Source organism: Syngnathus typhle, linkage group LG10, assembly GCF_033458585.1.
Source record: "Syngnathus typhle isolate RoL2023-S1 ecotype Sweden linkage group LG10, RoL_Styp_1.0, whole genome shotgun sequence".
Lineage (NCBI taxonomy): Eukaryota > Metazoa > Chordata > Actinopteri > Syngnathiformes > Syngnathidae > Syngnathus > Syngnathus typhle.
In genome coordinates, this window is record NC_083747.1 from 12,061,415 (window position 1) to 12,087,744 (window position 26,330).

A 26,330-nucleotide genomic window follows, 5' to 3' on the forward strand; every position below is an offset into this window, starting at 1 on the left:
GCAAAATGTTGGATGGTGACGACTCTTTGGACATGCGTCTTTCAGGCTTCAGCTATCATGTACTTTCAGACCAGCCTTCAGAAGAAGATGAACGCCGTGATCGAGGACTGTGTGGTCAGCTTCCCCGAGCAGGCCGAGCTGGACGCCCGGCAGCTGGTCCGAGACAACCCAGCGTGGAGCAACCAGCAGCTGGCCGATGCCATCGTGGCTAAGCTAATTTAACTAGCTTGTCCTGTCTTAACAAAAGCAGTAGACCAAAGTGCTAAGATCTTTTCAACTTATTGACTAGCTGCAGAGGAAGCAATCAAAGTTGCTTTGTTTACAGAACGTCGTAAAAGGCCCCCTGCTATGCTTTGATCAGCAGGGGAGCGGCTTCACCCGCTCCTGTGTGTTCCCACACCCCCACTTTCAACCCCACTCTGTTTCTCTCAATAAATATGCACCTGAAAAGGCCTGAGTCAGACTTCATTCGACCATCGCTGTAAGCACAGCGACGAGTGAACTCTCCGCCTGCAGGTGTCTAAAACGACTAACTTGTCTCCAGTGTGGTTCTTGCAAAATAAGTTAGAGTGAGCACCACCCTAACAGAAAGAAGGTTTCTCATCGGAGCATTTTTCTGTACTTTATGAATGTATCTGCCGTGCTGTTATTCACCAATAGGATCAAATTTTGGATTGTTTAAGAAAGTTTATCATCGGAGCATTTTTCCTCATATTTACCAAAGATGTATCTATGGGGAGTATTTCATTCCATTGGGATGGTTATTCTGATAGAATTATCAAAATAAACATCAAAATACAGATCTTTGTTTGGGAGCTGTGTTTTTGCACTTGATTTAAATCGCAGAATTTGTACCGCTCGCATTTTCCAGGAGGAGCAAAAGGATATTTTAGTGAGCGGGGAACCACCCTTCCTGCCCTATGACCACGTGGTTGCGGCTTTTCTATCTTTGGCGCAAAACAGCCCGCGTTATTTTCAAACGGCGCAGAAGAAAGCAAGTCGCAAACTACACACGTTCAAATGGCGAAAGAGCAAATTCAAAACAAAACATTTGGGTAATTACCCCTCTTTTGACCGCGCATCTTCTGTTTAAATCTTTTTGTGTCCATTTTGTGTCAGTTAAACATGTCGGATGCAAATATTTTCTATCTCTCCGCCCATAGTTGTGTTTTACGGCGCAGACTAAGCGGACATTGGTGATGTTGAATAGGTGCCGTGAGGCCTTCCATTTGAGCGCACTGTCGGCGCATTGAGCCGTCGCCACTCGTCAGGTGACGGCAAGAACGTGGACAAACATCACGAGCGACGGGTCGCCCATTGTGCCGAAGCTGCCCCGCCTCGGACTAACCTCCCGCTCGGCTAATTCCAACGCAATGGACTGACTTTTGTGTCATTTGAAATAGTTTCAGTTTGGGGGTTGTTATTGGCTGCCTTGCATGTGGGTGGAGCTAAGTAAGACTGAGCAGCGTGGAAACTGATACCACATAAAGTGTGTAGGAAATTTTGGAGCACTGTTTTCATTTGTTGTGGAAATAGGTGATCCTTGTATTACTATTTCTCAACATGTGGCACTAAATGGCTCCATCTAGCGGTACGTGAAAGAATGACTGAATTCTGGGTTAAAAAAAAGGTAAAGACCCAATGATTGTCTCTCACACATTTGGGTGTGGTGAAATTTTTCTCAACATATAACCCTAACCCCAAAGGTAGAAGCACCGGTGACACGTCGGGGAAACATTTGGTGCTTTAACCCCACAATTCCAACCCTTAATGCTGAGTGCGAAGCAGGGAGGCAATGGGTCCCATTTTTATAGTCATTGGTATGACCCGGCTGGGGTTTGAACCCACAACCTTCCAGTCTCAGGGCTTACACTCTACCACTAGTCCACTGAGCTGGTACAATGGGTTAAAGTTTTTCAAAACTCCAGCGCTGTACATTTTTTGTAGAAAAATCAGCCCCACGTCCTGTTCAGTGTCTCGACGCCTGGGGGGATTCAAGGGGACCTCTCAGACTGTATTGGGGGCGCTGCACATCATGACGGGGCTGCTCAACATTGGCCTGGGAGTCATCCTCATGTGCAGCGGACGTGGCTCCTCGTGGGAAATGGACTCATCTGGCTACCCATACTGGTTGGGAGCGCTGGTAAGAAAAAGTGAACTATTCGTTCATAAATATTGTAAAATATTAGGGCCTAACTATGTTTTTTGGGGGGACGGGGGGCGCAGAAAAAAAAATATGATTACTGAGAAGTTTGGTCATCCAGGAGGAGCTCAGAGCAGAGCCGCTGCTCCTCCGCATTAAATTTTAATTGATCTCGTTGTTTTGTCGTCTGCTGCAGTTCATCCTCTACGGCATCGTCTGCATTTTATCGGAGAGGTTCCCCAGTCCATGTCTGGTGAGTGGCGTTTCTCCGCTCATGCAAAGACTCGTCATGTTTTATCTGGAAAATGTACAAATATTGTTAATGGAGCCCTGATGATTTTGCTGCAACATGAAAGCAGCAACAGTAGACACGTACAAAGCAGACAAGTTATTCTCACACATCAAATATAAATATAATTTCATTGTTCTGGAAAAAACATTTTATTTTAGATGAAAAAATTGCTTATTTTTTCTATAATAAAAGTCACTTTTAAAATAAAAAATATTTTTTCATTGAAAAGGGATCACAATATTATGGAAAATGTAATACATTTTTTCTTCAACGTCAACTATAATATTTTATGTATTTTATCATTGTTTTGTGAATCATTTATCTCCTTTTTTGAAGAATAACTCATTTGTTAATTTTATGTCTTAGGTGATAGTCAACGTGATTCTGAACTTGTCAGGAATTGGCTTCGCCATCGCTGGCATCGTGCTTTACGCCCTTAACATGTCCAACATATTCCTCTGGAACATTTGCCGTGATGACGATTATTACGACTGGTCCCAAACCACCACCAGAAGCCCGAGTGGCACCGAGCAGCAATACTTGCAGCGCTGCCTAGAGGGCAAGGCTCTTATACTCGTGAGTGCATGCTCATTTTCTGTTTTAGCCATTATGGTGTGTTTTTTCCCCTGCAACTGGAAGAACTGAATAAGTCATCTTTGTTGGTTTAAAAAAAAAAAAAAGTCGCTATTCTTTTTTTTGCGGTCGTGCAGATGCTGTTGAGAAGCGTCAACGGCATGGCCATTGTACTGTGCGTCCTGGAACTCTGCCTGGTTATCAGCTCCTCCGTGTTGGCCATCAAATCTCTTTGTCGCCACGGCAACGGCGTGCATCACCATGACCCGCAGGTAACCGCCCCCTGTTGGTGGGCTCGCAAAACTATGTCCAAAAACTGATGGTGCAGAACAAACAGAAAAAAGGGAAGGTCATTTGTTCTGGAAAATAAAATGAGTGATTTTTTTTTCTTCTATAAAAATCTACGTATGTACGTGTGTGTGTGTGTTTGCAAAATAGAAAGTTAAGATGCCTTTTGTTGGTCTTTGGCTTTTTAGAGCCGTGACGAGCCAGAAGGTGGATACAAGCAAATTCCGGAGGAGGAAGTCATGGCCTAACGTGCGCCGTGGTCTTCATCTCTATGCACTCTTACATCTGCAATTTTTTTTATAGATCTCAGAAAAGTACATCTTCATTCTTTTTGCGAGATCAAACATGCCAAACATAAATATAGACAGTACGATGTAAAATGACTGATTCCCGCTTTTCTAAATCTGAGCTACCCTGTGCCCCCCCCCCTCACCCAAAAAATGCCCTGCATGTGTTTGCCCGCCGCTGTTTGGACAACGCTGGGACCAATCTTGAGTTTTGAGTGCTCCGCAAGCTGCCTGTCAATTTAATGTCGTCGTCGTCTTATTAACGATGGGACTGCCCAACCAAATGTCTTCATGCTCTTTGTTACAAGTTAGGGCACATGACAAGCCGGTGAAATTCCTACAATCGCCATCTTATCAGGCTGGTGAAATGTTCTAAAAATCAGTAATACCCAAAAAAAAAAAAACTGTTACGTGTGAATGTTCTATGGTGATGTCATACCGAGCTCATAGCTGAACACTAAAAGTGGTTACACTTATTTTAATGACACTAGGTGAAAACGCCGCTTATGTTGCACCGACACTGCCTTTTAACAAGCACTTATTTCCTTTCACATGTTGTGCAGAATGACTTTAAAAACGGGCATGTAAAGCAATGCTGAGTTGGTCACTTTCTCCTCTACGGGCACTTTATCTTAAAAGCAAAGCAACAGCGGCCACTACAGTTTTTTAATACTTTTTTCCCCCAGCCAGCAGTGCCTAAATATTTGTATTCTGTTTTTTTGTTTGTTTGTTTGTTTTTTTACTATGTTAGTCATTAGGGGTGTAAATCGCGGGTTTTGTCACGATACGATATAATATCGATATAAAGAACTACGATACGATATTTGCCGATATCTTAAAGCCTGCTGCGATTCATTCACGATATATCGCGATATAGTGCTCTACGATCGATTTTTTTTTTTTTTTTAATAAAAAATATAGAACAATATCCTGATTTATAACAATTCTTACGCAAAATCAACAAGGTACTGCAAACTCTTTATTTAGGAAATGACAAGAGTATTGTAGTATACAAATTGCTTACTTTAACACTGAACTTTGATGTCGTGTTTTTTCTTTAAATGTGCGGCGAGATTTGTGCTCCCTGAATATTTGATCACCGCATGGCAGGATTTACAAACTGCATGTGTCTTGTCCGTTGAGCCATCTTTTCTTTGGAATCCAAAGTGCTTCCAAACGAATGACTTGAAGCCTAAAGGGGAGCCAATTTCCTTCCTCGTCTTTTTGGACACTAGCCATAGCACCAGCCCAGGAGCCGCGTACTAGTTGTCGCCTCCCCTTTTACGTGCGTGCTCTGCTCACAACACAACAACGCCGGAAAGAGGAAGCAAGCAACAATGAACTGGATTTCAAAATAAAGTCGCGTCTAATGTCCGAGGTCAAACACGGCGATATAAATCGATGTTTACCTTTAGCATCGATGCCAATAAATCGTAGAGTATTATATCGATTAATCGATGTGTATCGATGTATCGTTACACCCCTAGTACACGCACACACACACAGAGCAAAGTGTGAGAAACAGGAAGTGAAGGAGAACTTTAGCAGGCCAAGACCTCCACTGGGATAATTTCCCTTCTCTTAGCCAATCAGATGCAGACTTACGTTTAGTCATCGGTCAGCCTGGGGGCAAATTCCAGAAGGCCCCCCCCCCACACCCGAAACTGCCTTCTAACATGTTTTTCGTCTAAATATTTACAAATTGAACTTGGGCAAATGTTGATGTTTTATTTTAAACAAAGACAGTGAAGTTACAGGCGTGATTTTAAAAAGAACGCAACAACTGAAAAAACAAAAGCCGTCAAACGCCAATTAGACAAAACTAGTATCATGGCGTCGTTTGCGTGCATTTTGTTTTTAGACGATGGGGACATTTTGCTGACTCGCGCGTGTATCTCAGCATCTCCGGCAGCGGAAAGTAAATAACCTCCCATGGATGTCACAAAGCACCACACGGGCCAATAAGGATAATTGGATCGTGTGCCCCGCCGGCGCTGGAAGAAAGCGGGCTCAGCGGCAGGGAATCGATAGCGCTTCCCTCCCGGCTTTTTATCTCTTTCCTCTCCCGTCGCTTGCTATTGACCTGAGATAGCGACGGATGAGCGGAGGCGGCGCGGGAAGCGGCCCTCCCGCTTGTCCTCCCTCTCGTCCTCCACTGACCCCTGCAGGCCAGACATGTCACAGCGCGGCCCGGAAACATCTGCAGCAACACCCTGGGGAGGTATCTGTTGAAAAATGTATTTCTCGCGGACGTAATGTTCCACGCCCCAAGTATGGAAGAAGGGTGTGCGACTTGTGCAAGCTGCAGGGCGTCCTTCCGACCTTCCAAAATGTGCTTTTTGTTGTTGTCATTGTTGGGCCACGTATTCAAGGGAAGGAAATTTGAAGCACCTGTCACAGCCTTGTATTGATTTTTACCCCCCCTTACTGCAGCCGCAAACTGGTTTGTCCCGTCCGTTATTCGCAATGGTAAACTAATATTGGGGCTTCATACTTATCCTGTGCGCCTTGTTTGCACAGATGTATTCCCACAGGCGTTATGCGTAATGCGCCTATGACATTGGCACCCGACACACCTGAAAGAAACACAACCATGAGAAATCGTCCAGCGAGGTTAAAAAGAAGAACAGCTTACTAGAATGGCGACACTCTATTCGTTGACTGGTGGCAGGTGCATGCTGATTCATTTTTGACAAGACTGAATGTGATTGGTTCCATCCGAACAGGCAGCTTTGAGAGGGTGTGTCGACTTATGCAACCACATTGTGTCACTTTTCTATTCTGAGGAGAGTGGCACTTTGCGGGAAACATTAGACGCTGGCCAAGGTCAGAGAGATAAAAGCCAAGTCAATTTGGTCTTCATGTCACTTCAACAAAGCAAAGTGGCTCTGACGGAAAAAAAATGATTTCATTTTCAAAAGGTCTATTTTGTGAAAACATACACCCATGTCATCGTCAAATCAATTTAAACACAATGAAACCCTTTTTGCTTTGTACAGTGCAGCCCTTCTGCTTTGTGCGCCTTGGCCACCAGGGGGCAGAAGAATGCAGACATCCAAAGGTCAGATTGGCCTCCACGACGGACCGTTTCGGGACCGGGAGCCATACATTTGACACCCTGTTCCAAATTCAAATTTGTCTGTTACCTGTGTAACTAGTCCATGATGCGTGACGTGATGTGCAGCCGCGCCGCGCCTGTCACGGCGCGCTGACACGGACAAACGTGGCCTTTCATCTGGCCGCCATGCTGCCTTCCGGCCTCGCAAATGTATGCCTTTGGGGCCGAATGTCTGCTCTTTGCAAACTTGTGGGCTCAAGTTGGTGGGAGTGGGTGCGGTTGCTCTGGCAACAAGCTCCTAGCTACAACAAGGCTGGTTTTGTCTTGGGGACAACCAGTTCCCTTTTTACTTCCCCTTTCTCCCTTTTTGCCCCCCCCCAACTCTCTCTCTCTCTCTCTCTCTCTCTCTCTCTCTCTCTCTCTCTCTCTCTCTCTCTCTCTCTCTCTCTCTCTCTCTCTCTCTCTCTCTCTCTCTCTCTCTCTCACTGGGTGTTTCTCCCAGCATGTCCCGGCATGGGAGGAGTGTTTACAGGATGTTATCTCTTTCTTTCCCAGTGTGCCTCACGGTCCGTCCATCCGTCTGGAATGCTGGCAAATGATAGAGTTCCACAGGGGGCGTGACGAGAGGCATCGAGGCTGAGAGAGAAGGGGAGGGGGAGTGGGGGGGGGGGGGGCGAGAATGCATAAATAGATGGTGCGAGCGGAGACTGGCGCTTGCATTCCCAGCTGGACAAGTTGGACAGAGTCTGAAGGTGAGCCCGGCTTTAATTCTCCATAAATGCCTCAAAAAGCAAAATAACATTTGGATCAAAGAAAGACAAGAATTGAAGCCGCTTGTTGTGGATTTTGATCGTTCAGGTCCAACATTTGAAGGTGAGCTTGGCTTCAATTCCACTTTGGTTAAAAGAAAAGAAAAGAAAAGAAAAGAAGGGGGAAAAAGGAAAGAATTAGAATTGCTCGTTGTTCTGACAGGGAAATATGATTGTATTTTGACTTTTCAACTTGAGGATTTGAATGTCACCTTAATCAACTGCCTCAGAGCTAACACTTTACATTAAAAAAAAAAGTCAAATGAGAAGAACCCATTTTGTGCTTGATCATTCAACTTGGCAATTATTTGAATGTAATCTTGGCTTTGATTCTCTAGTAAAGAACACTTGAGAAGATGTTTCGATAAAATAAAATGAAGTGCACATTTCAAGCACCTTTTTGAAAGAATGAAAGTGAAATTGAATGACCGAAGGCCTTGTTTTGCTCTTCCGATGCATTTTGAATAATCCAATTTGAAGGTATGCTCAGCTTTAAGCCTTCATTAATTTAAAGCATTGAGGGAAAAAAAGCAAGACTCTCTCTTGCACTGCAGACCCATTGAGACCGCTGAAGGTCCACTTGGCTTTGGTTTCACTCTTTAAAAGAAAAGCAAGTGAAAAAATCAAATTGGCCAGTCAAGTTGTTTGGATGGTGCTGTTGTCACGCATGACGCGACGTGCAGTCAAGTGACCCGGAATGTTCCATTTGAATCGTCTTGCGCCTGCTAATCGATCGTTCTGCGATTGAGCGCAAAGAAAGGCCATTTTGTGTTGCTGCTGTTGTTGAAAAGCAGGACAAATCTTCGGCTGGCGTCGTCAAGGCCGCAGTAGAGGGGGGATGGGGAGGAGGGGTAGATGGGCCTCGCCCTCAGAAAAAAAAATCAACCTTTATGTGTGTGTGTGCCAAACTTTGGATAAAAATGCTACACAGTGCGTGATTTGGAGGCACACATGGCGATGAGGACAAGGTTGCTCAAGTGCACTGCCGAAGGCTTTTCATTAGCCAGGCTTGGGTGTGCCTTCTTTCCGCCTTCTCCAGGGAGTCCAACTTAGATCATCTCCCCGGTGTCTTTTCTCCTGCCGACACAATACGTGACGTGTCGGCGCCGTAAAATCCCCCTGCTTGTTTCTTCCACTGTCAGCATCTGCGCTTGCTCTGGCTGGCCGCCATTTTTAGACAAGTCCAACTAAATGAGCAATCCCAAAGCGTTGATGGGATTCGTGTGTGTGTGTGTGTGTGTGTGTGTGTGTGTGTGTGTGCGTGTGAGTGTGTGTGTGTGTGTGTGCAGCTGTGAGGGTGCGGCATCGTGAAGACACGTGCAGACGTGTCAGCACAAGGTTTGGGTCCTGCCAGGCTTTGGCGAGCTTTTTGAAGAAAACCCGAGCGCCCATTTTGGTGTCTGGAGCGGCCATCCACTGATCAATTGTAGAATTGAACAAGCCGGCACATATTCAAGACACCAGGCTAGTTTTTGCGTTGTGCTCGGGAAAGTGTCCGAAAATGTCTTCTTTAAGGGTGTCTGTCCCTCCATGTGTCCTTTCAGGCTGTGGCGGAATCAGTGGCTGTGAAATTGCGCAACCATGGACAGCGTGGCCAACTGGCTGGTGGACAACAAGGACAAGATTGAGAAAGGGGTGAACATCATGGGGCAAGCGTCAGAGGTCCTGGCCGCCACGGTGGGCCAGCTGCACCCCATCCTGGAGGCCGTTTTCGTGGCCTCGGCCGAGATCCTCAGCAACCCGGAGGGCAAAGAGGCTGTCTACTTGAGCCAGAAGATTGAGCAGGTCAACCAGAAGCTGGTGGGCATCCAGAGCGACATCGACCAGATTGCCCTGGAGCTACAGAGGACGTCCATGAACAAGCAGAACCTCGACCGTGAGGCGCACATACTGGGCCAGTACGAAAAGTTCCAGGAGTTCATCAACGCCAAGCCCAGCATGAAGGAGAAGAAGAAGGAGAAGTTCTTCAAGTATTACGAGAACACGGAGGCCGACTTGAACTTGGACGCCCTCTACAACGCCGTCACGGGGGAGAACACGGCCGGCGACCCCATGCTGGACACGGTGGTTGACACGGAGCAGAGGAGCCGCAGGGCGGTGGAGGACTTCTGCGCTCGGCTCAAGAAGCTCTTTATAATGGGCCTCATCGCCGTCATGGGCTACGCCGGCCTCCGAGAAGGCGCGGTGGAAACGGGCCTGACGACCAAGTGGCACGAGCGGATGGAGGATGTGGAGAAGCGCATGAAAGCGGCCGTGGACCACTGCACGGAGACCTTCGTGGACCAGGCCAAGCTGGACCTGGAGGAAGCACTCAAGGAGAAGGCCTCCTGCGCGGTCAGCGAGGACTTGACGCGTTCGCTGCTCTCTGCGCTGGTCAAGAAATACGACTGGGTCAACTGGTCGGTGCGCGCCTTCAACAGGCGCGAGCGCATCTTCTTCTACAACTGGCTGGCGGGACGCAAGTGCCACGGCAGCGGCGGGGCCAACTGGTTCGAGCTGACCATGGACAACAAGGTCAAGGTGGTGGTGTCCTTCTGCGTGGACCCGCCGCCCATTGACAAGACTCGCATCTACGAGCAGATCGAGCAGCAGCGGCTGAAGGGCAACATGATGGCTGTGGCCCTGACGCTCAACCGCTGCTTCCCTGACTGCCTGGTGCACGCTGTCAGCCACTACAAGGAGGTGGTGGAGTCCAACAACTTCAACGTGGAGTCCTACTACTACGCCAGGCACAAGCGGGCCTTCCTCTGCATCCACCCGCAGTAGAGCCGTGCTGATGTGATGGAATATCTGAACTGGCAGGGGCACATATGATGGAAAATGCACATTTTATTTGTCGACTCAGTGTTTGTTGCCGTATGGATTTCTTCTTTTCTTTTTGGGTAGAGAATGCGGTCCACTTTTTTGGTTTTTCACAAATGCATATGAACAAGTGTCAGATTGCCGATAAGCGCAAGCAAAAAGATGGCGCTGGTCGGCTTCACCGTGTCGGCAAAGATGAGCATGTTTGAGCTTTGCAAAAGTAACTGAGCAGCAGCGAGCCAGGCGGCCTGTTTGCGTAAACGCTCCTGTTGCGGAAGACGGAGATGAAGACACATTGTAACTGATTTTTATCTTTGGCAACAATCTGACGTGCTTGTATCACTGTGATGTTTGTTCTCTTGTCAATGTTCTAAATGTTGCCTTTTTGTCTTTTTGCAGGTCCATGTTTTGAAATTGGCAAAAAAAGAGTGTAATGTACGGAATCTGCGTGAAAATAAATGTACATTAAAAATATTTCTAATTTGTCATTTGATTTTCAAGAGCAAAATGTTGGATGGTGACGACTCTTTGGATATGCGTCTTTCAGGCTTCAGCTATCATGTGCTTTCAGACCAGCCTTCTCTGTTTGCTGTGTCAACATTACTCGTGTCCGTTTCTTACCTAAAACCATTTAGTGTAGCGTTTCCTATTTTTCATACCTGCCCACAAGACAGGGAGGGGCTGCTTGCTAAACCATGAAGGTCAGCTATCGGACATCTCCTGAAATGAAGCCCCCAAACGACATTAAGATTGTTTACTGTTTGGAGAAATTCAGGGAGGACACCCTTGTCCTTTTTTATTTGTTGGTAGTAGAAACACACAGCTGGTTTACAACCAGGCGTAAGAATTCAAAACTAAAAAAAACCTCAATGTGCCCGGGGCCTTAAATAGGCGTTAAGAAACATTAAATGGAGTCCAATTTCAAAGTTATGAGATGTCACAGACAGGGAGTCACTAGAGGGATACTTCAAGCTATATTATAATTAAACTTCGATTACCGTTTTTTTCCGTGTATAGTGCGCAAAATTTAACTAATTTATTGTCCTAAAATCTGGGGTGCGCATTATACATGGGTACAAAAAAAAAAAATTAATTTTTTTTTTTAATTTTTTTTTTTTTTTTTTTTTAAGTCCCAATGATCGTCACACACGCAGGGAGGCAATGGGTCCCATTTTTATAGTCTTTGGTATGGTCTTAACTAGGCTGGATGTAATTTTTTTTGTTGGCGTTGATTTCTCCGACTGCCCGTAAACGCACCACCGCGCTTCGTGCGCGCACGGGACAGCAAACGAGCAGGTGATCGAGCAAGCGTCTGATACGAGAGCATTGCGGTCGCATGGAGCGTGTTTGAAGTGAACAGCAGAGAAGACAGGCAAAGTGTTGTGAAATAAAATGCACAGAACGGATGCGCAAGACACGTCAGCTATATAAAGAGCGAGAGTTGTTTTCTTCCTATTAGTTTCAATTCACAGTTTAATTAGCAGTTTCAATCAGCAAATAACAAAATGCGTATTACAGGTAATATTTTATTTCACAACACTTTGCCTTGTTCCTTTGGTCTCTGCTGTTCATCCTAAAACACAAAGGCGCTCTTTAAGCAATGCGACAGTGAGCGCCCGGCGCGCTGCGGTTGCGCGACCGCACCAAATTAAGCTCCCTGCGCAGTGCGCACTGAGGTCCACTTAAATTTTAGAAAGTACATCAGGACTTTAAAAATATCTTCTAAATTTCAGCGACGGCTCTGTCACACTAATGCGACCTGCGCGGTGCAGTTGGGCGGTCGGCGGCGCGCTACGGTTGAGCGTTCTCTCTCGCGCTCTCTCTCTCGCTCTCGCACACGCGCACACACGCAAACCGGATATCATACGGAGGCCGCCATTACAGATGCGCAGAACGGATGCGCAAGACACGTCAGCTATATAAAGAGCGAGAGTTCAGTTCTCTACCTAAATCCGTATTACAGGTAATATTTTATTTCACAACACTTTGCCTTGTTCCTTTCTTCTCTGCTGTTCACTTCAAACACGCTCCATGCGACCGCAATGCTCTCGTATCAGACAAGGCTTGCTCGATCACCTGCTCGTTTGCTGTCCCGTGCGCGTACGGAGCGCGGTGGTGCGTTTACGGGCAGTCGGAGAAATCAACGCCAACAAAAAAAATTACATCCAGCCTAGTTAAGACCATACCAAAGACTATAAAAATGGGACCCATTGCCTCCCTGCGTGTGTGACGATCATTGGGACTTAAAAAAAAATAAAATAAAAAATTAAATTTTTTTTTTTAAAAATTCATAAAAATTGGGTGCGTATTATACATGGGTACAAGCTTTTTTCCAGCATCAGCATGCCATTTTTAGGGGTGCGTACTATACATGGGGGCGCACTATACACGGAAAAAAACGGTAATAATTTTAAATGAAACTTTCACCTTATGTACAATTTTTTAAAAAATTGGGCAAAGTCCACATTTCTTCCTGTCTCAATTTACAGCTGTTGTGAAAGCGCTAGCTGAATAAGAATGCGTCGGATATCTACGCGATCCATGAAGGGCCAACGCGTTTTTAGTTTACCAAGTGGGTGGAGAGCCGCTTGGGATGACGTCACTTAGTGGTACCTCCCAAAACGGGTGTGCCTAGATCACGTGACCAGAACACGGAAGCACACCGAAGCGGAACTTTTTGACGTCTTCGAAACTTTTTTTCATTTCTTTTAGTTGAGGTGAGTAATACGAAATCACTAAATTAGTAAATATTATCCCGCCTCAGATTTCTGTTGAGCTGTTTGAGCTCTTCAAACCGACTGTTTCGTTCTCATGTTACTTGTCAATGAGTGCTGCGTTCCCGAAGCTTTGTGCCTTCTGAAAAAAATATGTTGGAGTGGCGTCTTTTGCGATTGTTAAGTGGTAAAAGTCAGCATATTAATAGTAGAACGAGATAAAGTGTTGAGTCCAACTTTTCTGGGCGTTGGTCGCTTGAGCGCTTGGTCGTGACGTCACTAACCCGTTTTTGGTGCTTGAGTTTAGCGTTGATTTTGCTCGTGGGCGGTTTGAGCAATCTTGTTAACGTGGCTGCCTTGTTTGTCTCTCAGCTTGTCGATCGATGGCTTGGCTGGCCATTATGAGAGCTCATTAACGGGCTGTTGGCTTTCAGCTCTCCCATAAGTGCCCTCACGATTGGAGATTGTTTTGTAGGCTGTGGACACTTGAACAATCTTGCACGCAACATGCACCATTACGACGTTTCTGGAACACGCACATGTTGTATGTTTTGACATTTACATTTTAAACAACGCAAAGAATGACCCGTGGCCAGTTCTTAAGGTACACTTAATGCCCACGTCACGCTAAAATGTTGTTTATTTTATTTATTCTATTTATTTTTTATTTTATGCACTGATCGGTTGGCCCTTTTTAAATTTCGTTGTACTACATGTGTGACAATGACAATAAAGATCTATTCTATCCTATTCTGGTGTTATCTTCATAGGCCTCCGACCGGGCTTCGTTTAAAATATTTTGTCCCTCTTGCGTTTTAAAGTAGTTGTAAAATTCAGCAAACTTTTTTGGGCTTCAAAACATTATGTAATTCAATTGAACCCACAACCAGCCAAGAAAGTAGACCTGGGAAATACTTAAAAAATTAAAATTCTATCTTGTGAAACTACTGAGCATCTTTTCAGGTTCTTTCTCATTTAATAAGCAAGCACTTATAATTGTTAAATGTTTTTTAAACAGTTTTAATAACAGCACGATCTGATGGGAGATGAAAAAACAACCAGCTGGGTGCTGCTGTCCGTCAGAAATCCCCTGGAGCAACGTGGTCAGACGGGTTATTTTCCATTCCCTGGTTACCGTGGCAACCTGCACCTTTTGCTCCAGAGAGTTTGACCTCCTCTTTCTCGTTAATCTCATTCTCGCTCGCTTGCTTGTATAGAGGGGACATTTTGATATCTTTTTAATGTGTACTCAATAAAGCGGCCGATGTAGAAGCTGCAACATTTTATTGAGAATCTCTGGGGCAAATGTTTAAAAAAGAAAAAAATGTGCAATCAACAGGCCTTCAATGTGAGGAATGACTTCAGTCTTTGGGTATTTTGCTCTCCGATAGAAGCACGGCGACAGCGGAGATGGCCGAGCAGTTGCAGAGGCTCGTGGCGGAGAAGAAGGACATGGTGGAGACTGTGATGGAGGTCTTCGAGCAGGGCGCCGAGGTCGTGGCCGGCATTGTGGGCGACATCTTCCCGGTCTTCTCCATCGCCGCTCCCATCGTCAAGTTGGCGCTGGACAATGTGGAGAGCAAGGAGGCGGCCTTCATGAAGGAGCAGTTCCAGAAGGTACGCGACCGACTGGACGCCGTCTCCGACCAGATGCGGCGCATCCACGAGGAGATCAAGAAGAGCGGCATGGACGCCACCTACTTCTCGGTGGAGGAGAACATCACCAACCAGTTCCGCAAGTACATGGACATCCTCAACGCCAAGGCCAAGTTCCGGGAAGTCAAGAAGAAGCTCTTCCTGGATCATTTTGACAAGACTGGCGGCGACAAGAACCTGCACGTTCTCTACAACGCCGTGACGGGCGACAACTTCTCGAGCGAGTCGGTGCTGGAGATCGTCCTCAACTACGAGGAGAAAAGCCGTCGGCCCCTGGAGGATTTCTGTGCCCGGCTGAAGAAGCTCTTCTGCCTGGGACTCATTGCCCTGCTGGGCCACGCCGCCCTGAAGGGCTACGATGAAGAAGACGCTCTCCTCAAGGAGTGGGGCGAGAAGATAAAGGAGGTGCAGAAGAAGATGAACGCCGTGATCGAGGACTGTGTGGTCAGCTTCCCCAAGCAGGCCGAGCTGGACGCCCGGCGGCTGGTCCGAGACAACCCAGCGTGGAGCAACCAGCAGCTGGCCGAGGCCATCGTGGCTAAGCTGAAGAGCAAGTACGACTGGGTGGGCTGGTCGGTGCGTGTCTTCAAGTCGCCCACAGGTCTCTTCGCCCCCAAGAACTTCCACTGCCTGGCGGGGAGGAGTCGCTTCCAGGTGCCCACCTCGGACGACAAACTCAACGTGGTGGTGTCCTACAGCTCCTCGCCCGAGCCGGTGGATGCTGCCCGAGTACGGGAGTTGATCCAGAGCAAGAAGAAGCTGGACGTGGTCGCCGTGGCCGAGATGCTTTTCCAGGAGGTGCCCGGCGAATGCGCTGTCCATGCCGTCAAGACCAGCAAGGATCTCGCTTGCGTCTGGAGCTTCGGTGACGAGCTGCACTACTGGGAGCAATACAAAAACTTGTACGTGTGCCTTCACTCAGCCTAACGGCTGACGTCAGCGCTTGCCGCGCTTGTTCTCAGATGCACCATTTGTCCCGAGAAGCCAGTTTGACATGCGCTGGAAAGAAAAGACGCAAGTCTGCCTTTTTGTTTTGAAGTGGCCAGTTTAGGATCCAAACATCATCCCGGCGACCCCAATTTCAATTTGTCCTTTTCTGACATCATTAGCACACAGCTAACGCAACCATCGACTTATGTTGCTCTATATTTGCTTTATTCACATTTATGTTCTGTACTTTATGAATGTATCCACCGTGCTGTTATTCACGATCAAATTTTGGATTGCGTAAGAAAGTTTATCATCGGAGCATTTTTCTGTACTTTATGAATGTATCTGCCGTGCTGTTGTTCACCACTAGGATCAAATTTTGGATTGTTTAAGAAAGTTTATCAGCGGAGCATTTTTCCTCATATTTACCAAAGATGTATCTATGGAGAGTATTTCATTCCATTGGGATGGTTATTCTGATAGAATTATCAAAATAAACATCAAAATACAGATCTTTTTTTGGGAGCTGTGTTTTTGCACTGGATTTAAATCGCAGAATTTGTCCCGCTCGCATTTATCGGATATTTTAGTGAGCGGGGAACCACCCTTCCTGCCCTATAATCACGTGGTTGCGGATTTTCTATCTTTGGCGCAAAACAGCCCGCGTTATTTTCAAACAGCGCAGAAGAAAACAAGTCGCAACCTACACACGTTCAAATGGCGAAAGAGCAAATTCAAAACAAAACATTTGGGTAACCCTCTTTTGACCGCGCATCTTCTGTTTGAATCTTTTTGCGTCCATTTTGTGTCAGTTAAACATGTCGGATGCAAATATTTTCTATCTCTCCGCCCATAGTTGTGTTTTACGGCGCAGACTAAGCGGACATTGGTGATGTTGAATAGGTGCCGTGAGGCCTTCCATTTGAGCGCACAGTCGGCGCATTGAGCCGCCGCCACTCGTCAGGTGACGGCAAGAACGTGGACAAACATCACGAGCGACGGGTCGCCCATTGTGCCGAAGCTGCCCCGCCTCGGACTAACCTCCCGCTCGGCTAATTCCAACGCAATGGACTGACTTTTGTGTCATTTGAAATTGTTTCAGTTTGGGGGTTATTAGCTGCCTTGCATGTGGGTGGAGCTAAGTAAGACTGAGCAGCGTGGAAAATGATACCACATAAAGTGTGTAGGAAAATTTTGGAGCACTGTTTTAATTTGTTGTGGAAATAAGTGATCCTTCTATTACTGTTTCTCAACATGTGGCACTAAATGGCTCCATCTAGCGGTATGTGAAAGAATGACTGAATTCTGGGTTAAAAAAAAGGTAAAGAACCAATGATTGTCTCACACACATTTGGGTGTGGTGAAATTTGTCTCAACATGTAACCCTAACCCGAAAGGTAGCAGCAGCGGTGACACGTCAGGGAATCATTTGGTGATTTAACCCCACAATTCCAACCCTTAATGCTGAGTGCGAAGCAGGGAGGCAATGGGTCCCATTTTTATAGTCATTGGTATGACCCGGCTGGGGTTTGAACCAATTTGAACTTCCAGTCTCAGGGCGGACACTCTACTACTAGTCCACTGAGCTGGTACAATGGGTTAAAGTTTTTCAAAACTCCAGCGCTGTACGTTTTTTGTAGAAAATCTGACTTTTTATATCGTTTCCAAAGCATTTTTAACATTGAATGGGATGACAATCATCACCTGTAGCCTAATCGTTTTTATTAAATCATGTTTGGATTAGAAGGGTCTGTTTTTATGAGAATTGAATGGAACTTTGTGCAAAAGGGCTGCTTTTTGTGGGAAATTCATATTTTTTTTAATATTACGTCAATGAACCAACACACTAAGTACATAATTAAAACAGAAAAAAATTGATTTTCCGTTTTCATATTTTTTAAAAAAGAAAACTGAAATCTTTTTAATGTTACTTCAAAACTGTATTTTTAAAACTATTATTGTTATTACACTTACTATTATTGTGTTTTGAAAGTAATAAGACAATTTTTCCTGTTTTGGTTGAAAATGTTGGAAGGGGACGCGAGGGGTTAAAGCAGGTGCAGCTTTTGTTTCTGCGTTCCCGGAACAAAAGAAAATGCCCCTCCGTCCTCAGACGTCATTCACCATTTAATCGGAGACTCTATTTCGACGTCTGAATTTACGAGGAAGTAAGTGACAACCTTTTTGTTTAATTAATAGCAAAGTTGAAGCGATTGTCCTTGTCGAGGTGTCGTATTTTCACCGCCTTTAGGGGAAGCAAAAACTATGTCGCAGTTTGTTTTGATGGCTCACGCTCGTATATTTACGTCAAATTTGGAGGTTCAGAGTGTTGATCGTCGCTGGAAAATATTACAAGATGAATTTTGAAGCTTTCAAAGTCCACCAACAACCTTGGTGTGCCACGTTAAACTTTGGTTTTCGTTTTGTTTCTGTGGGCGTGGCATGGAGCGTGTTGGTGCGTTACTGCGCAGTCATCGCGTGCTCCATATTGGATGAAGCAATTCCAGTCTGTAAAAGGAGGGAACAGATTAGAAAATATTTTTTTTCCTCCAACCCTGTCCTTTCATTTATCCATGTATGTTAATAGAGTAATGAAAATGTTCAAATTATTTGGAATTTCAACGTTTTGCCAGGAAATATGTAATTTCTGCACTGTAATCTTCAAAATCCTATTTCACTGTGAAAGGAAAATTTGCAATCTTCTGCTCAGCCATTGATTATTGCCAAAATAATCCATAGAGGAACTGATTATTTGAAAAATTGTTAGTTGCAGCCCAAAAAGTCTCCACCAGACAGACTTAACGGCTGCTTGGAAACTGCCTCCGTTTGTTTGAATTCAACCTTCAGCTGTTGCGGCCAACGTCATCCTAGCATCATCGTGCCGGATCCTTCGTGCCACTTTGATTACGTTAAAATGTTGTCGTTTTTCAAGACAGAATGGCGATAAGTATGAGCAAAGCAGACGGTGTCACAACTTTGACATTGGTCGCCGACCCCACAAGTTGCTGTCCCCCTCTGTGCCAAATCTTGGGGGGCCTGTGCTACAGCCCCACGTCCTGTTCAGTGTCTCGACGCCTGGGGGGATTCATGGGGACCTCTCAGACTGTATTGGGGGCGCTGCACATCATGACGGGGCTGCTCAACATTGGCCTGGGAGTCATCCTCATGTGCAGCGGACGTGGCTCCTCGTGGGAAATGGACTCATCTGGCTACCCATACTGGTTGGGAGCGCTGGTAAGAAAAAGTGAACTATTCGTTCATAAATATTGTAAAATATTAAGGCCTAACTATGTTTTTGGGGGGGGCGGGGGGCGCAGAAAAAAAAAAAAGATTACTGAGAAGCTTGGTCATCCAGGAGGAGCTCAGAGCAGAGCCGCTGCTCCTCCGCATTAAATTTGAATTGATCTCGTTGTTTTGTCGTCTGCTGCAGTTCATCCTCTTCGGCATCATCTGCATTTTATCGGAGAGGTTCCCCAGTCCATGTCTGGTGAGTGGCGTTTCTCCGCTCATGCAAAGACTCGTCTTGTTTTATCTGGAAAATGTACAAATATTGTTAATGGAGCCCTGATGATTTTGCTGCAACATAAAAGCAGCAACAGTAGACACGTACAAAGCAGACAAGTTATTCTCACACATCAAATATAAATATAATTTCATTGTTCTGGAAAAAACATTTTATTTTAGATGAAAAAATTGCTTATTTTTTCTATAATAAAAGTCACTTTCAAAATAAAAAATATTTTTTCATTGAACAGGAATCACAATATTATGGAAAAGTTTTTCTTCAACGTCAACTATAATATTTTACGTATTTTATCATTGTTTTGTGAATCATTTATCTCCTTCTTTGAAGAATAACTCATTTGTTACTTTTCATGTCTTAGGTGATAGTCAACGTGATTCTGAACTTGTCAGGAATTGGCTTCGCCATCGCTGGCATCGTTCTTTATGCCCTTAACATGTCCAACATATTCCTCTGGAACATTTGCGATGATGACGATTATTACAACTGGTCCCAAACCACCACCAGAAGCCCGAGTGGCACCGAGCAGCAGTACTTGCAGCGCTGCCTAGAGGGCAAGGCTCTTATACTCGTGAGTGCACGCTCATTTTCTGTTTTAACCATTGTGGTGGTTTTTTTATTCCCTGCAACTGGAAGAACTGAATAAGTCATCTTTGTTGGTTTAAAAAAATAAATAAAAAAAAGTCGCTATTCTTTTTTTTGCGGTCGTGCAGATGCTGCTGAGAAGCATCAACGGCATGGCCGTTGTACTGTGCGTCCTGGAACTCTGCCTGGTTATCAGCTCCTCCGTGTTGGCCATCAAATCTCTTTGTCGCCACGGCAACGGCGTGCACCACCATGACCCGCAGGTAACCGCCCCCTGTTTGTGGGCTCGCAAAACTATGTCCGAAAACTGATGGTGCAGAACAAACAGAAAAAAGGGAAGGTCATTTGTTCTGGAAAATAAAATTAGTGATTTTTTTTTTCTTCTATAAAAAGCTACGTATGTACGTGTGTGTGTGTGTGTGTGTTTGCAAAATAGAAAGTTAAGATGCCTTTTGTTGGTCTTTGGCTTTTTAGAGCCGTGACGAGCCAGAAGGTGGATACAAGCAAATTCCGGAGGAGGAAGTCATGGCCTAACGTCCGCCGTGGTCTTCATCTCTATGCACTCTTACATCTGCAATTTTTGTATAGATCTTCATTCTTTTTGCACTTTGTTCAAGATTTGAGTTGACAAGTGTGGCAAGTTCTCTCCCACGTGTCAATTGGGCACACTTGACCATCAATGCATTTTGAATGTGGTGTACAGTCAAACCTCGGTTTTCGACCAAAATCCATTCCAGAAAGCGGTTCGCGAAGTGAATCGTTCGAATTCCGAATCTATTTTTCCCCTTACAAATAATGGAAAAAATTTTAATCCGTTCCAAGACAAAAAAAAAAAAAAAAACATTTTCTAAGCATTTTTTCATATGCGCATTTCACTGCAGTGCATCGCCGACCGCGCAACTGCACCGCGCTGGTTGCATTATTGTGACAGAGCCGTCGCTGAAATTTAGAAAATATTTTTAAAGTCCTGAAGTACTCTCCAAAATTTAAGTGGACCTCAGTGCGCAGGGAGGTTGATTTGGTCCGACCGCGCAACTGTAGCGTGCCGAGCGCTCACTCTCACATTGCTTTAAGAGCGTCTTTGTGTTTTAGGATGGCTTTTACTGCTCCCACTTGCTTCCTTTGGAGGCATGATTAGAGTTGATGCAACCCTCAGAGTAACGGAAATACAATAACAACAAAGTCAGTCGGCATCCAGGCCGTGCGGTTGGGTTTTCTCGGGTCCTCTCGGCTCATCTCGCGAGGTTCGACCTCCGAACTTTGTTCGACAACCGAAGCAAAAAAATCTTGATTTTTTTTTTTTGGTTCAAATTCCGATTTATTCGAAAACCGAGGTTTGACTGTATTTTTGGCTGCTTGCATCTTATTTTCTCTTTTTTACGTTAAGACTTGTTGACAAATATAAAGACATTTGGGAATTATTTTTCTTGTTTTTTGTCAATACAGTGTAAACATTAACCTGTTCACCATTTCCCCCAAGTACATTTTGGGGGGTAAGTGCTAACGCAGATTTTTTTCCCCATGAAAACGTGGTATATCTCTGATTATTAAAAAAAAAAAGTTAAGTAAATCTGTGCAGTAAAGTGTGTCAGATTTTTATTTATTTTTTGCTCTTCAATGAACAACAAATAGTGGAAAACGAAGACAAAAATTTCGCTATGAGCTGGTGAGTCCTCTGCATAACTGTGTGGATTATTTTGAAGTTTTTGTGCTCTTGAATATGTTGGAGAATGAAATAGAAGCACATCCCAGTCTTTTAAAATCCGCCAAATTGTTTTCATTTTCTCCAAGTGGTTACACAATTGTGCACACCCTTTTATAGGTGCTTTTTTAACACGAACGCAGGCAGGAACATGAGTCAATAAAGGAAGAATTGGGGAATTTTGCTTAGCATTTTTCCAGCTGATAGCAGTGTTAGTTTTTGCCAGGTGGGCGCTTTCATGCATGAAAAAGGCAAAGCCGTCTACTCAGCCTGGACTCGCGTTCCCTCATTCTTTGGATTTGGGCTGCGAGGCCCGGAAGACGCTTTGGCTCGGCAGTGGCGACATGTCACCGCCCAACGCAGACGCGCGTCTCATCTCCGCGCTCGGGGTGAGAGAGCCGACCGCGCTTCTTGCCTTTCTGTCACTCTTTAATAAAATCACAATCATAGTTGTGATGTTAGCCAATAACGTCTCTTTCTTGTTTTATCCCAGACGGTTCAGATCCTGGTGGGTGCGCTCAACATCGGCCTCGGGCCCGGGCGGACCAGCAGCGGACCCGCAGATTTGAGCGCTTTGGGCGCTGCCTACTGGCTGGGAGCTGTGGTGTGTCACCATGACGATGTGTGCGCATCTTTCCCCTCTATGGAATGTTTCGTCCACTAATTGAAAATATGTTGTCTGTCGTCAGTTCGTGGTGACGGGAATCATGTCCCTATTGTCTGGACGCTTGCCACCTCCTGGCCTGGTGAGTCCTCATTTTAACATTTTATTCTACTTCGCACTTTTTTTCTTTGAGTTTCCAAGGTAGTTTCATTCTATTGCAGAAGTGCTTTGCGGCTTTGCTGAACCTGGCCTGCGCTATTTTTGCTCTGGCCGCCTTGGTTCTGTACGCCGCCGATGCGGAAAACGCTTCCGTCCTGTGGATGTGCCAACCGAGATTAGCGGGACGACAACGGCGGCTGCACGCCGATTGCGCAACGGTGGCTCTCCTGGCTCAGGTGAACCTCCGCCAAGGAAATTGCGGGGATACCTTTGGTCATGATGAGGAATCTTGTTGGTCCGTCAGAGACTGCTGACAGCTGCAGACGCCACTTTGACAGCGCTTGCCGTCGTTCAGCTCTTCGTCAACCTCAAGTGTGCCGCCGAGGTCGTCAAGGCTCCGGTCGTCGGGCGAGAGGTACTCGTCGCCACCAGCCGGCCTGCTAATGACTTTCGAGAAAGAACCTGTTCGCTTAATGCTAACGCTAAATAGGATTCTTGTTGCAGCGCATGAACCCTTACAGCAATAAACCAAACACAATTAGTTAAACAACCGCATGGAGAGAGATCAGGTAGCAGGATATTTTCTTTATCCTCTGTGTAGAACCACTATACTAATAGCATCATTTGGAGCCAGCCAACATGATAGACAGCTAGCTTTTATTGTGAAGTCAAAGAGCAGACAGGAACTGGACTTTGGCCTGCTCTTTATTGACATTTGATGTTTGTCCTTATCCACTTGCCCTCTCAGATGACATCTGGCCGACAGCGAAGAAACAGCAGGTAAGATTTCTCATTGGATGCTCACAAAACCTTCATGACAAAATCGTTTGCAAAGGAAAAATCGAGTATAAAAGTATAGAAAGAAAATTGAGAACTTTTCCAAAAACGGGCATTTTGTTCAACCTGCTCCTTGAAAAAAAAAATTCAACTTGTAAAATATGTAAGTACTGTACTATTCTTACTACTCATTATCATCATTGTAAAATATATACTTTTCTTCTAAATATATATATTTTTTTTCTCCTCCAAAAATGTTGGCATAGAGGAAGCAACAAAACTCTGAAGTTCTACATACTTGTGGTACATTTGTGTAAATATTGCCGAGTGCACCTGAGATAAAGAAAAATTTTATCTTGAGTAACCCAAACAGACAAAAGCTCCCGCTGACTTTTTATTGACACCGTCAAGTTCCGATTGTGTTCTTACTGATTGATTGCTGCCGTTCGTTATCCCTCCAGGATGTCTGTGACAGCGATGGGAGACAAAAATGTCGCCGTGGTGACGGTAGCTTCCAATCAAACAAGCGCATTGGGCTCCATCCAAAGTTGCGGCTGCTGCAGGCCTTGCAGGGTGTTGAAGGGCGAGGCCAAAGCTGTCCTCGGGGTAACTACAAGGGCCTTTCACCTTATATGCACACTTCTTTTCATTATACGATGACATAATCGTATTACAATTAAAGAAGTGCAGTGTACAGCTTTAAATTATTAGTATTGTGTCTTATTACTAGAAAAAGTACAGCTTTAATCTTGTAATATAATTTTCCAAACCATAAATGGTCTTTAATCTTTAAAAAAAAGAACCAGCACTTTAATTTTGTGACTTGCTGAATCATATTTCAGCAAAAATATTTTGCTAGATTAGGCTCGGCTAGGCTACATGCTATTTGGGTTGTTGCTAACGTATGTTGCAGACCATTCAGATTCTGGTGGGCGTGATCAACATGGGCTTGGGGGTAGGCAGGACACGGATACGCCCCGGTGACTTGGCCAGTCTGGGAGCAGCTTACTGGATCGGAGCGGTGGTAACGATGACTTTGGATGCCGGCAAACATGCTGCTTTGAAATAACACCTCACTTTGCGGCTGGTCTCTCCTCTTTGTAGTTTGTCACTGCAGGAGTCTTGTCGCTTTTGTCAGGCCAGTGCCCATCCTGCTGCTTTGTGAGTACAGCCCAGATGGGCTCCCTCTGGTGGTAGGCAAATGAATTGCTGCCTAAGTACTGTTTAGTTGTATTTAACTTGGAAGTTCAAAACATTTACCGTATTGGCCCGAATATAAGACGGTGTTTTTTGCATTGAAATAAGACTGAAAAAGTGGGGTTCGTCTTACATCCGGGGTCTAGACATTATACCCATTCACAACACTAGATGGCGCCAGATATCTTTAAAGCGAATGCTGAATTTAACTCCCCAGGCCAAAGTGAACCCCTGTCACGAAGAATAAAAATAAATATAGCGATAGCACGAAGAAGAAACATAAAAAATAGCAAGAAGAAAATGAGAGAAGAGAAAATGGAGACAGTTTTTGCATGATTTGAATGAGGCAAAATAACATGCTTTTTCCATCGAATATATTGTTATAATCATTTGTTTCAGATGTACTGTAATTATTTTCTGTATAAAAATCTAATTTGGTGTTCAAAAGTCTTTTTTCACACTTGAGTCTTGAAAAAGAGGGGGTCGCTTTATAATCAGGGTCGTCTTATATTCGGGCCAATACGGTAATCTTAAAGAACGGTTTGTTTTGAAAGGTACAGGTACAATTTGTATTACCCTTTATGTGCCTCTCATTTTAATAGTAAATTCTTTAGTCATTAGCTTTGATAAGTTTAGGTGTTTCAGCACAGGAAACATTTAAACAAACCAAGGCGGAATAAAATCAGCAAAATTACATTTTTTGTGGTTTTCAACTATACAGTTAAACTTTATCCCCTGCCAATCTCTAAATGATTTTGTGTTAATTTTAAAAATCCAATTTATGCACAAAGAAATTACGCAAAACCTGTGATATAAGGTTTGGGTTACTGCCTATGAAAATCAAAACCCTGTTTTTGTTGTTGTTGGTCGTTGTCAGGCTAGTTTGACAGTGACCGTGAACGTGTTGTGCGCCGTGCTGTCCGTGGTGGCCGTGGTTTTGTACGCGTTGGACCTGGCGCCTCTGTCTGTGGGTTTGTTTTGTGGCAGCGGGTCCTGGCACGACGGCGGATGTGAAGAGGTGGCCTTGTACGCCATAGTAGGTCAACTTTGGCTTCCTTCCGTCCTTCAGATAACAAGAATAGAGAAACACATGCACACAGACAAATTAATATTCCTCTGTAAAGAATGACAATACGCACGCAGTCAGGCAAGATTGAAAATATGACTTGAATCGTTTTGTATGGCTGGCTTGCCTCGTAATATTAATATATTTTATATATTTTTTCAATTTAAATGTTACTGCCATATGCAAATAAAGGACTATTTTTTTGCACCCACCATCTATTATACTTAAAAAAAATATTGAATTCTAATCCCGTAAAATCACAACAATAGAATTAAAAATAGCATCATAACAGGGTTGAAACAAGAAAGAATAAATTTGAAATTATGTTTTTCACTGTATATGGTTTTATAGAATACTCCAAATTTGTTTTTTCACTAATGTCTATTATCGGTCATTGTATTTATTTAGTTTTTTTTTTTTTTTTATTAATTTATTTATTTATCCTTACAAATTACTGACACATTTAATCTTCTCTGTTTCATAATGTAATGTTTATGGTTGAGAAAACATGCCATGCTGACATTCATTTTGAATCAATCAGAGGTTGACTCGAGGACTGGACATCACGCTGCTGATCTTGGCTGTTCTGGTGCTCTGCGTCAGCATCAGCATGAGCGTGCTCGCCGTTGCTGCCGAGCCGCCGACGCCACAGAAACGGGCCCTCAAACAATACACCAGAAAGTACATAGAGTTGACAACTCAACCGCCAAATTGCTTTGGCTCGTTATGTTATGTCGAAGAAAAAAATCTGTCAAACTAAATGTATGTTCAAACTAAGAGTGCAAATAATATTTTGTTGGATTCTCAAGATGAAAAGTAATCACATTTTCAATTTTTGAGAATGAAATGTATTTTAGGGACATGAATCACTTGCTTTGTCGATTGGATTGAAAACACACTTTGTCATTTGGACTGTCTTCGTTTTGCAGCCGGAAGAAAACCTTGAAGAATTTGAAATAAGTCCAATTGGACTTTTAAGATTCTTGTTCTAAAAATAAGCGGTTGTATTTTTAAAAATAAAAGTCCTAATATTTGTACAGGACGTTTGGGCAGATATAGAGGAAAAATATTTTGTCAGCACCATAACTTCATGAAAAGCAGCATTCTGTTTCAATACTGACATCATGGTAGTAATTGAACACAACTGCCTAATAAATGTCTTTTG

The 26,330-nt window shown here is 44.5% G+C and overlaps 5 protein-coding genes across 11 annotated transcripts; all 5 read left to right on the forward strand.

The window, feature by feature from the left end:
* Positions 1–57: 57 nt before the first annotated feature.
* On the forward strand, positions 58–21,230 carry LOC133160948 (high affinity immunoglobulin epsilon receptor subunit beta-like). The gene is made up of 7 exons (XM_061289072.1): positions 58–173; positions 1,948–2,143; positions 2,340–2,396; positions 2,802–3,011; positions 3,146–3,280; positions 3,485–3,614; positions 20,249–21,230. The coding sequence occupies exons 1-6, from the start codon at positions 58–60 to the stop codon at positions 3,542–3,544; spliced, it is 774 nt and encodes a 257-aa protein (XP_061145056.1). The 3' UTR covers positions 3,545–3,614; positions 20,249–21,230.
* On the forward strand, positions 7,309–10,726 carry LOC133161188 (uncharacterized). Of its 2 annotated transcripts, none has more exons than XM_061289483.1 (2): positions 7,309–7,393; positions 8,995–10,726. In XM_061289483.1, the coding sequence occupies exon 2, from the start codon at positions 9,032–9,034 to the stop codon at positions 10,214–10,216; it is 1,185 nt and encodes a 394-aa protein (XP_061145467.1). In that variant the 5' UTR covers positions 7,309–7,393; positions 8,995–9,031; the 3' UTR covers positions 10,217–10,726. The 2 variants fall into 2 exon arrangements, with proteins under 2 accessions (XP_061145467.1, XP_061145466.1); XM_061289482.1 differs by having other exon boundaries at positions 7,341–7,514.
* rpz4 (rapunzel 4) lies at positions 12,819–16,062 on the forward strand. 3 transcript variants are annotated; one of them, XM_061288532.1, is made up of 3 exons: positions 12,876–12,969; positions 13,985–14,069; positions 14,358–16,062. In XM_061288532.1, the coding sequence occupies exon 3, from the start codon at positions 14,377–14,379 to the stop codon at positions 15,547–15,549; it is 1,173 nt and encodes a 390-aa protein (XP_061144516.1). In that variant the 5' UTR covers positions 12,876–12,969; positions 13,985–14,069; positions 14,358–14,376; the 3' UTR covers positions 15,550–16,062. The 3 variants fall into 3 exon arrangements, with proteins under 3 accessions (XP_061144513.1, XP_061144514.1, XP_061144516.1); XM_061288529.1 differs by lacking the exon at positions 13,985–14,069 and having other exon boundaries at positions 12,819–12,969; XM_061288530.1 differs by lacking the exon at positions 13,985–14,069 and having other exon boundaries at positions 12,864–12,969; positions 14,306–16,062.
* LOC133160656 (uncharacterized) lies at positions 17,560–21,230 on the forward strand. Of its 2 annotated transcripts, none has more exons than XM_061288533.1 (6): positions 17,560–17,720; positions 18,485–18,786; positions 18,983–19,039; positions 19,437–19,646; positions 19,789–19,923; positions 20,135–21,230. In XM_061288533.1, the coding sequence occupies exons 2-6, from the start codon at positions 18,490–18,492 to the stop codon at positions 20,192–20,194; spliced, it is 759 nt and encodes a 252-aa protein (XP_061144517.1). In that variant the 5' UTR covers positions 17,560–17,720; positions 18,485–18,489; the 3' UTR covers positions 20,195–21,230. The 2 variants fall into 2 exon arrangements, with proteins under 2 accessions (XP_061144517.1, XP_061144518.1); XM_061288534.1 differs by having other exon boundaries at positions 17,566–17,720; positions 18,489–18,786.
* A 152-nt stretch (positions 21,231–21,382) lies between these two features.
* On the forward strand, positions 21,383–26,328 carry LOC133160653 (uncharacterized). 3 transcript variants are annotated; one of them, XM_061288526.1, is made up of 11 exons: positions 21,383–21,751; positions 21,856–21,984; positions 22,052–22,108; positions 22,188–22,361; positions 22,430–22,540; positions 22,874–22,905; positions 23,364–23,508; positions 23,816–23,926; positions 24,007–24,063; positions 24,977–25,135; positions 25,707–26,328. In XM_061288526.1, the coding sequence occupies exons 1-11, from the start codon at positions 21,605–21,607 to the stop codon at positions 25,923–25,925; spliced, it is 1,341 nt and encodes a 446-aa protein (XP_061144510.1). In that variant the 5' UTR covers positions 21,383–21,604; the 3' UTR covers positions 25,926–26,328. The 3 variants fall into 3 exon arrangements, with proteins under 3 accessions (XP_061144510.1, XP_061144511.1, XP_061144512.1); XM_061288527.1 differs by having other exon boundaries at positions 21,856–21,966; XM_061288528.1 differs by lacking the exon at positions 25,707–26,328 and having other exon boundaries at positions 24,007–24,095; positions 24,977–25,120.
* The last annotated feature ends 2 nt before the right edge of the window (positions 26,329–26,330 follow it).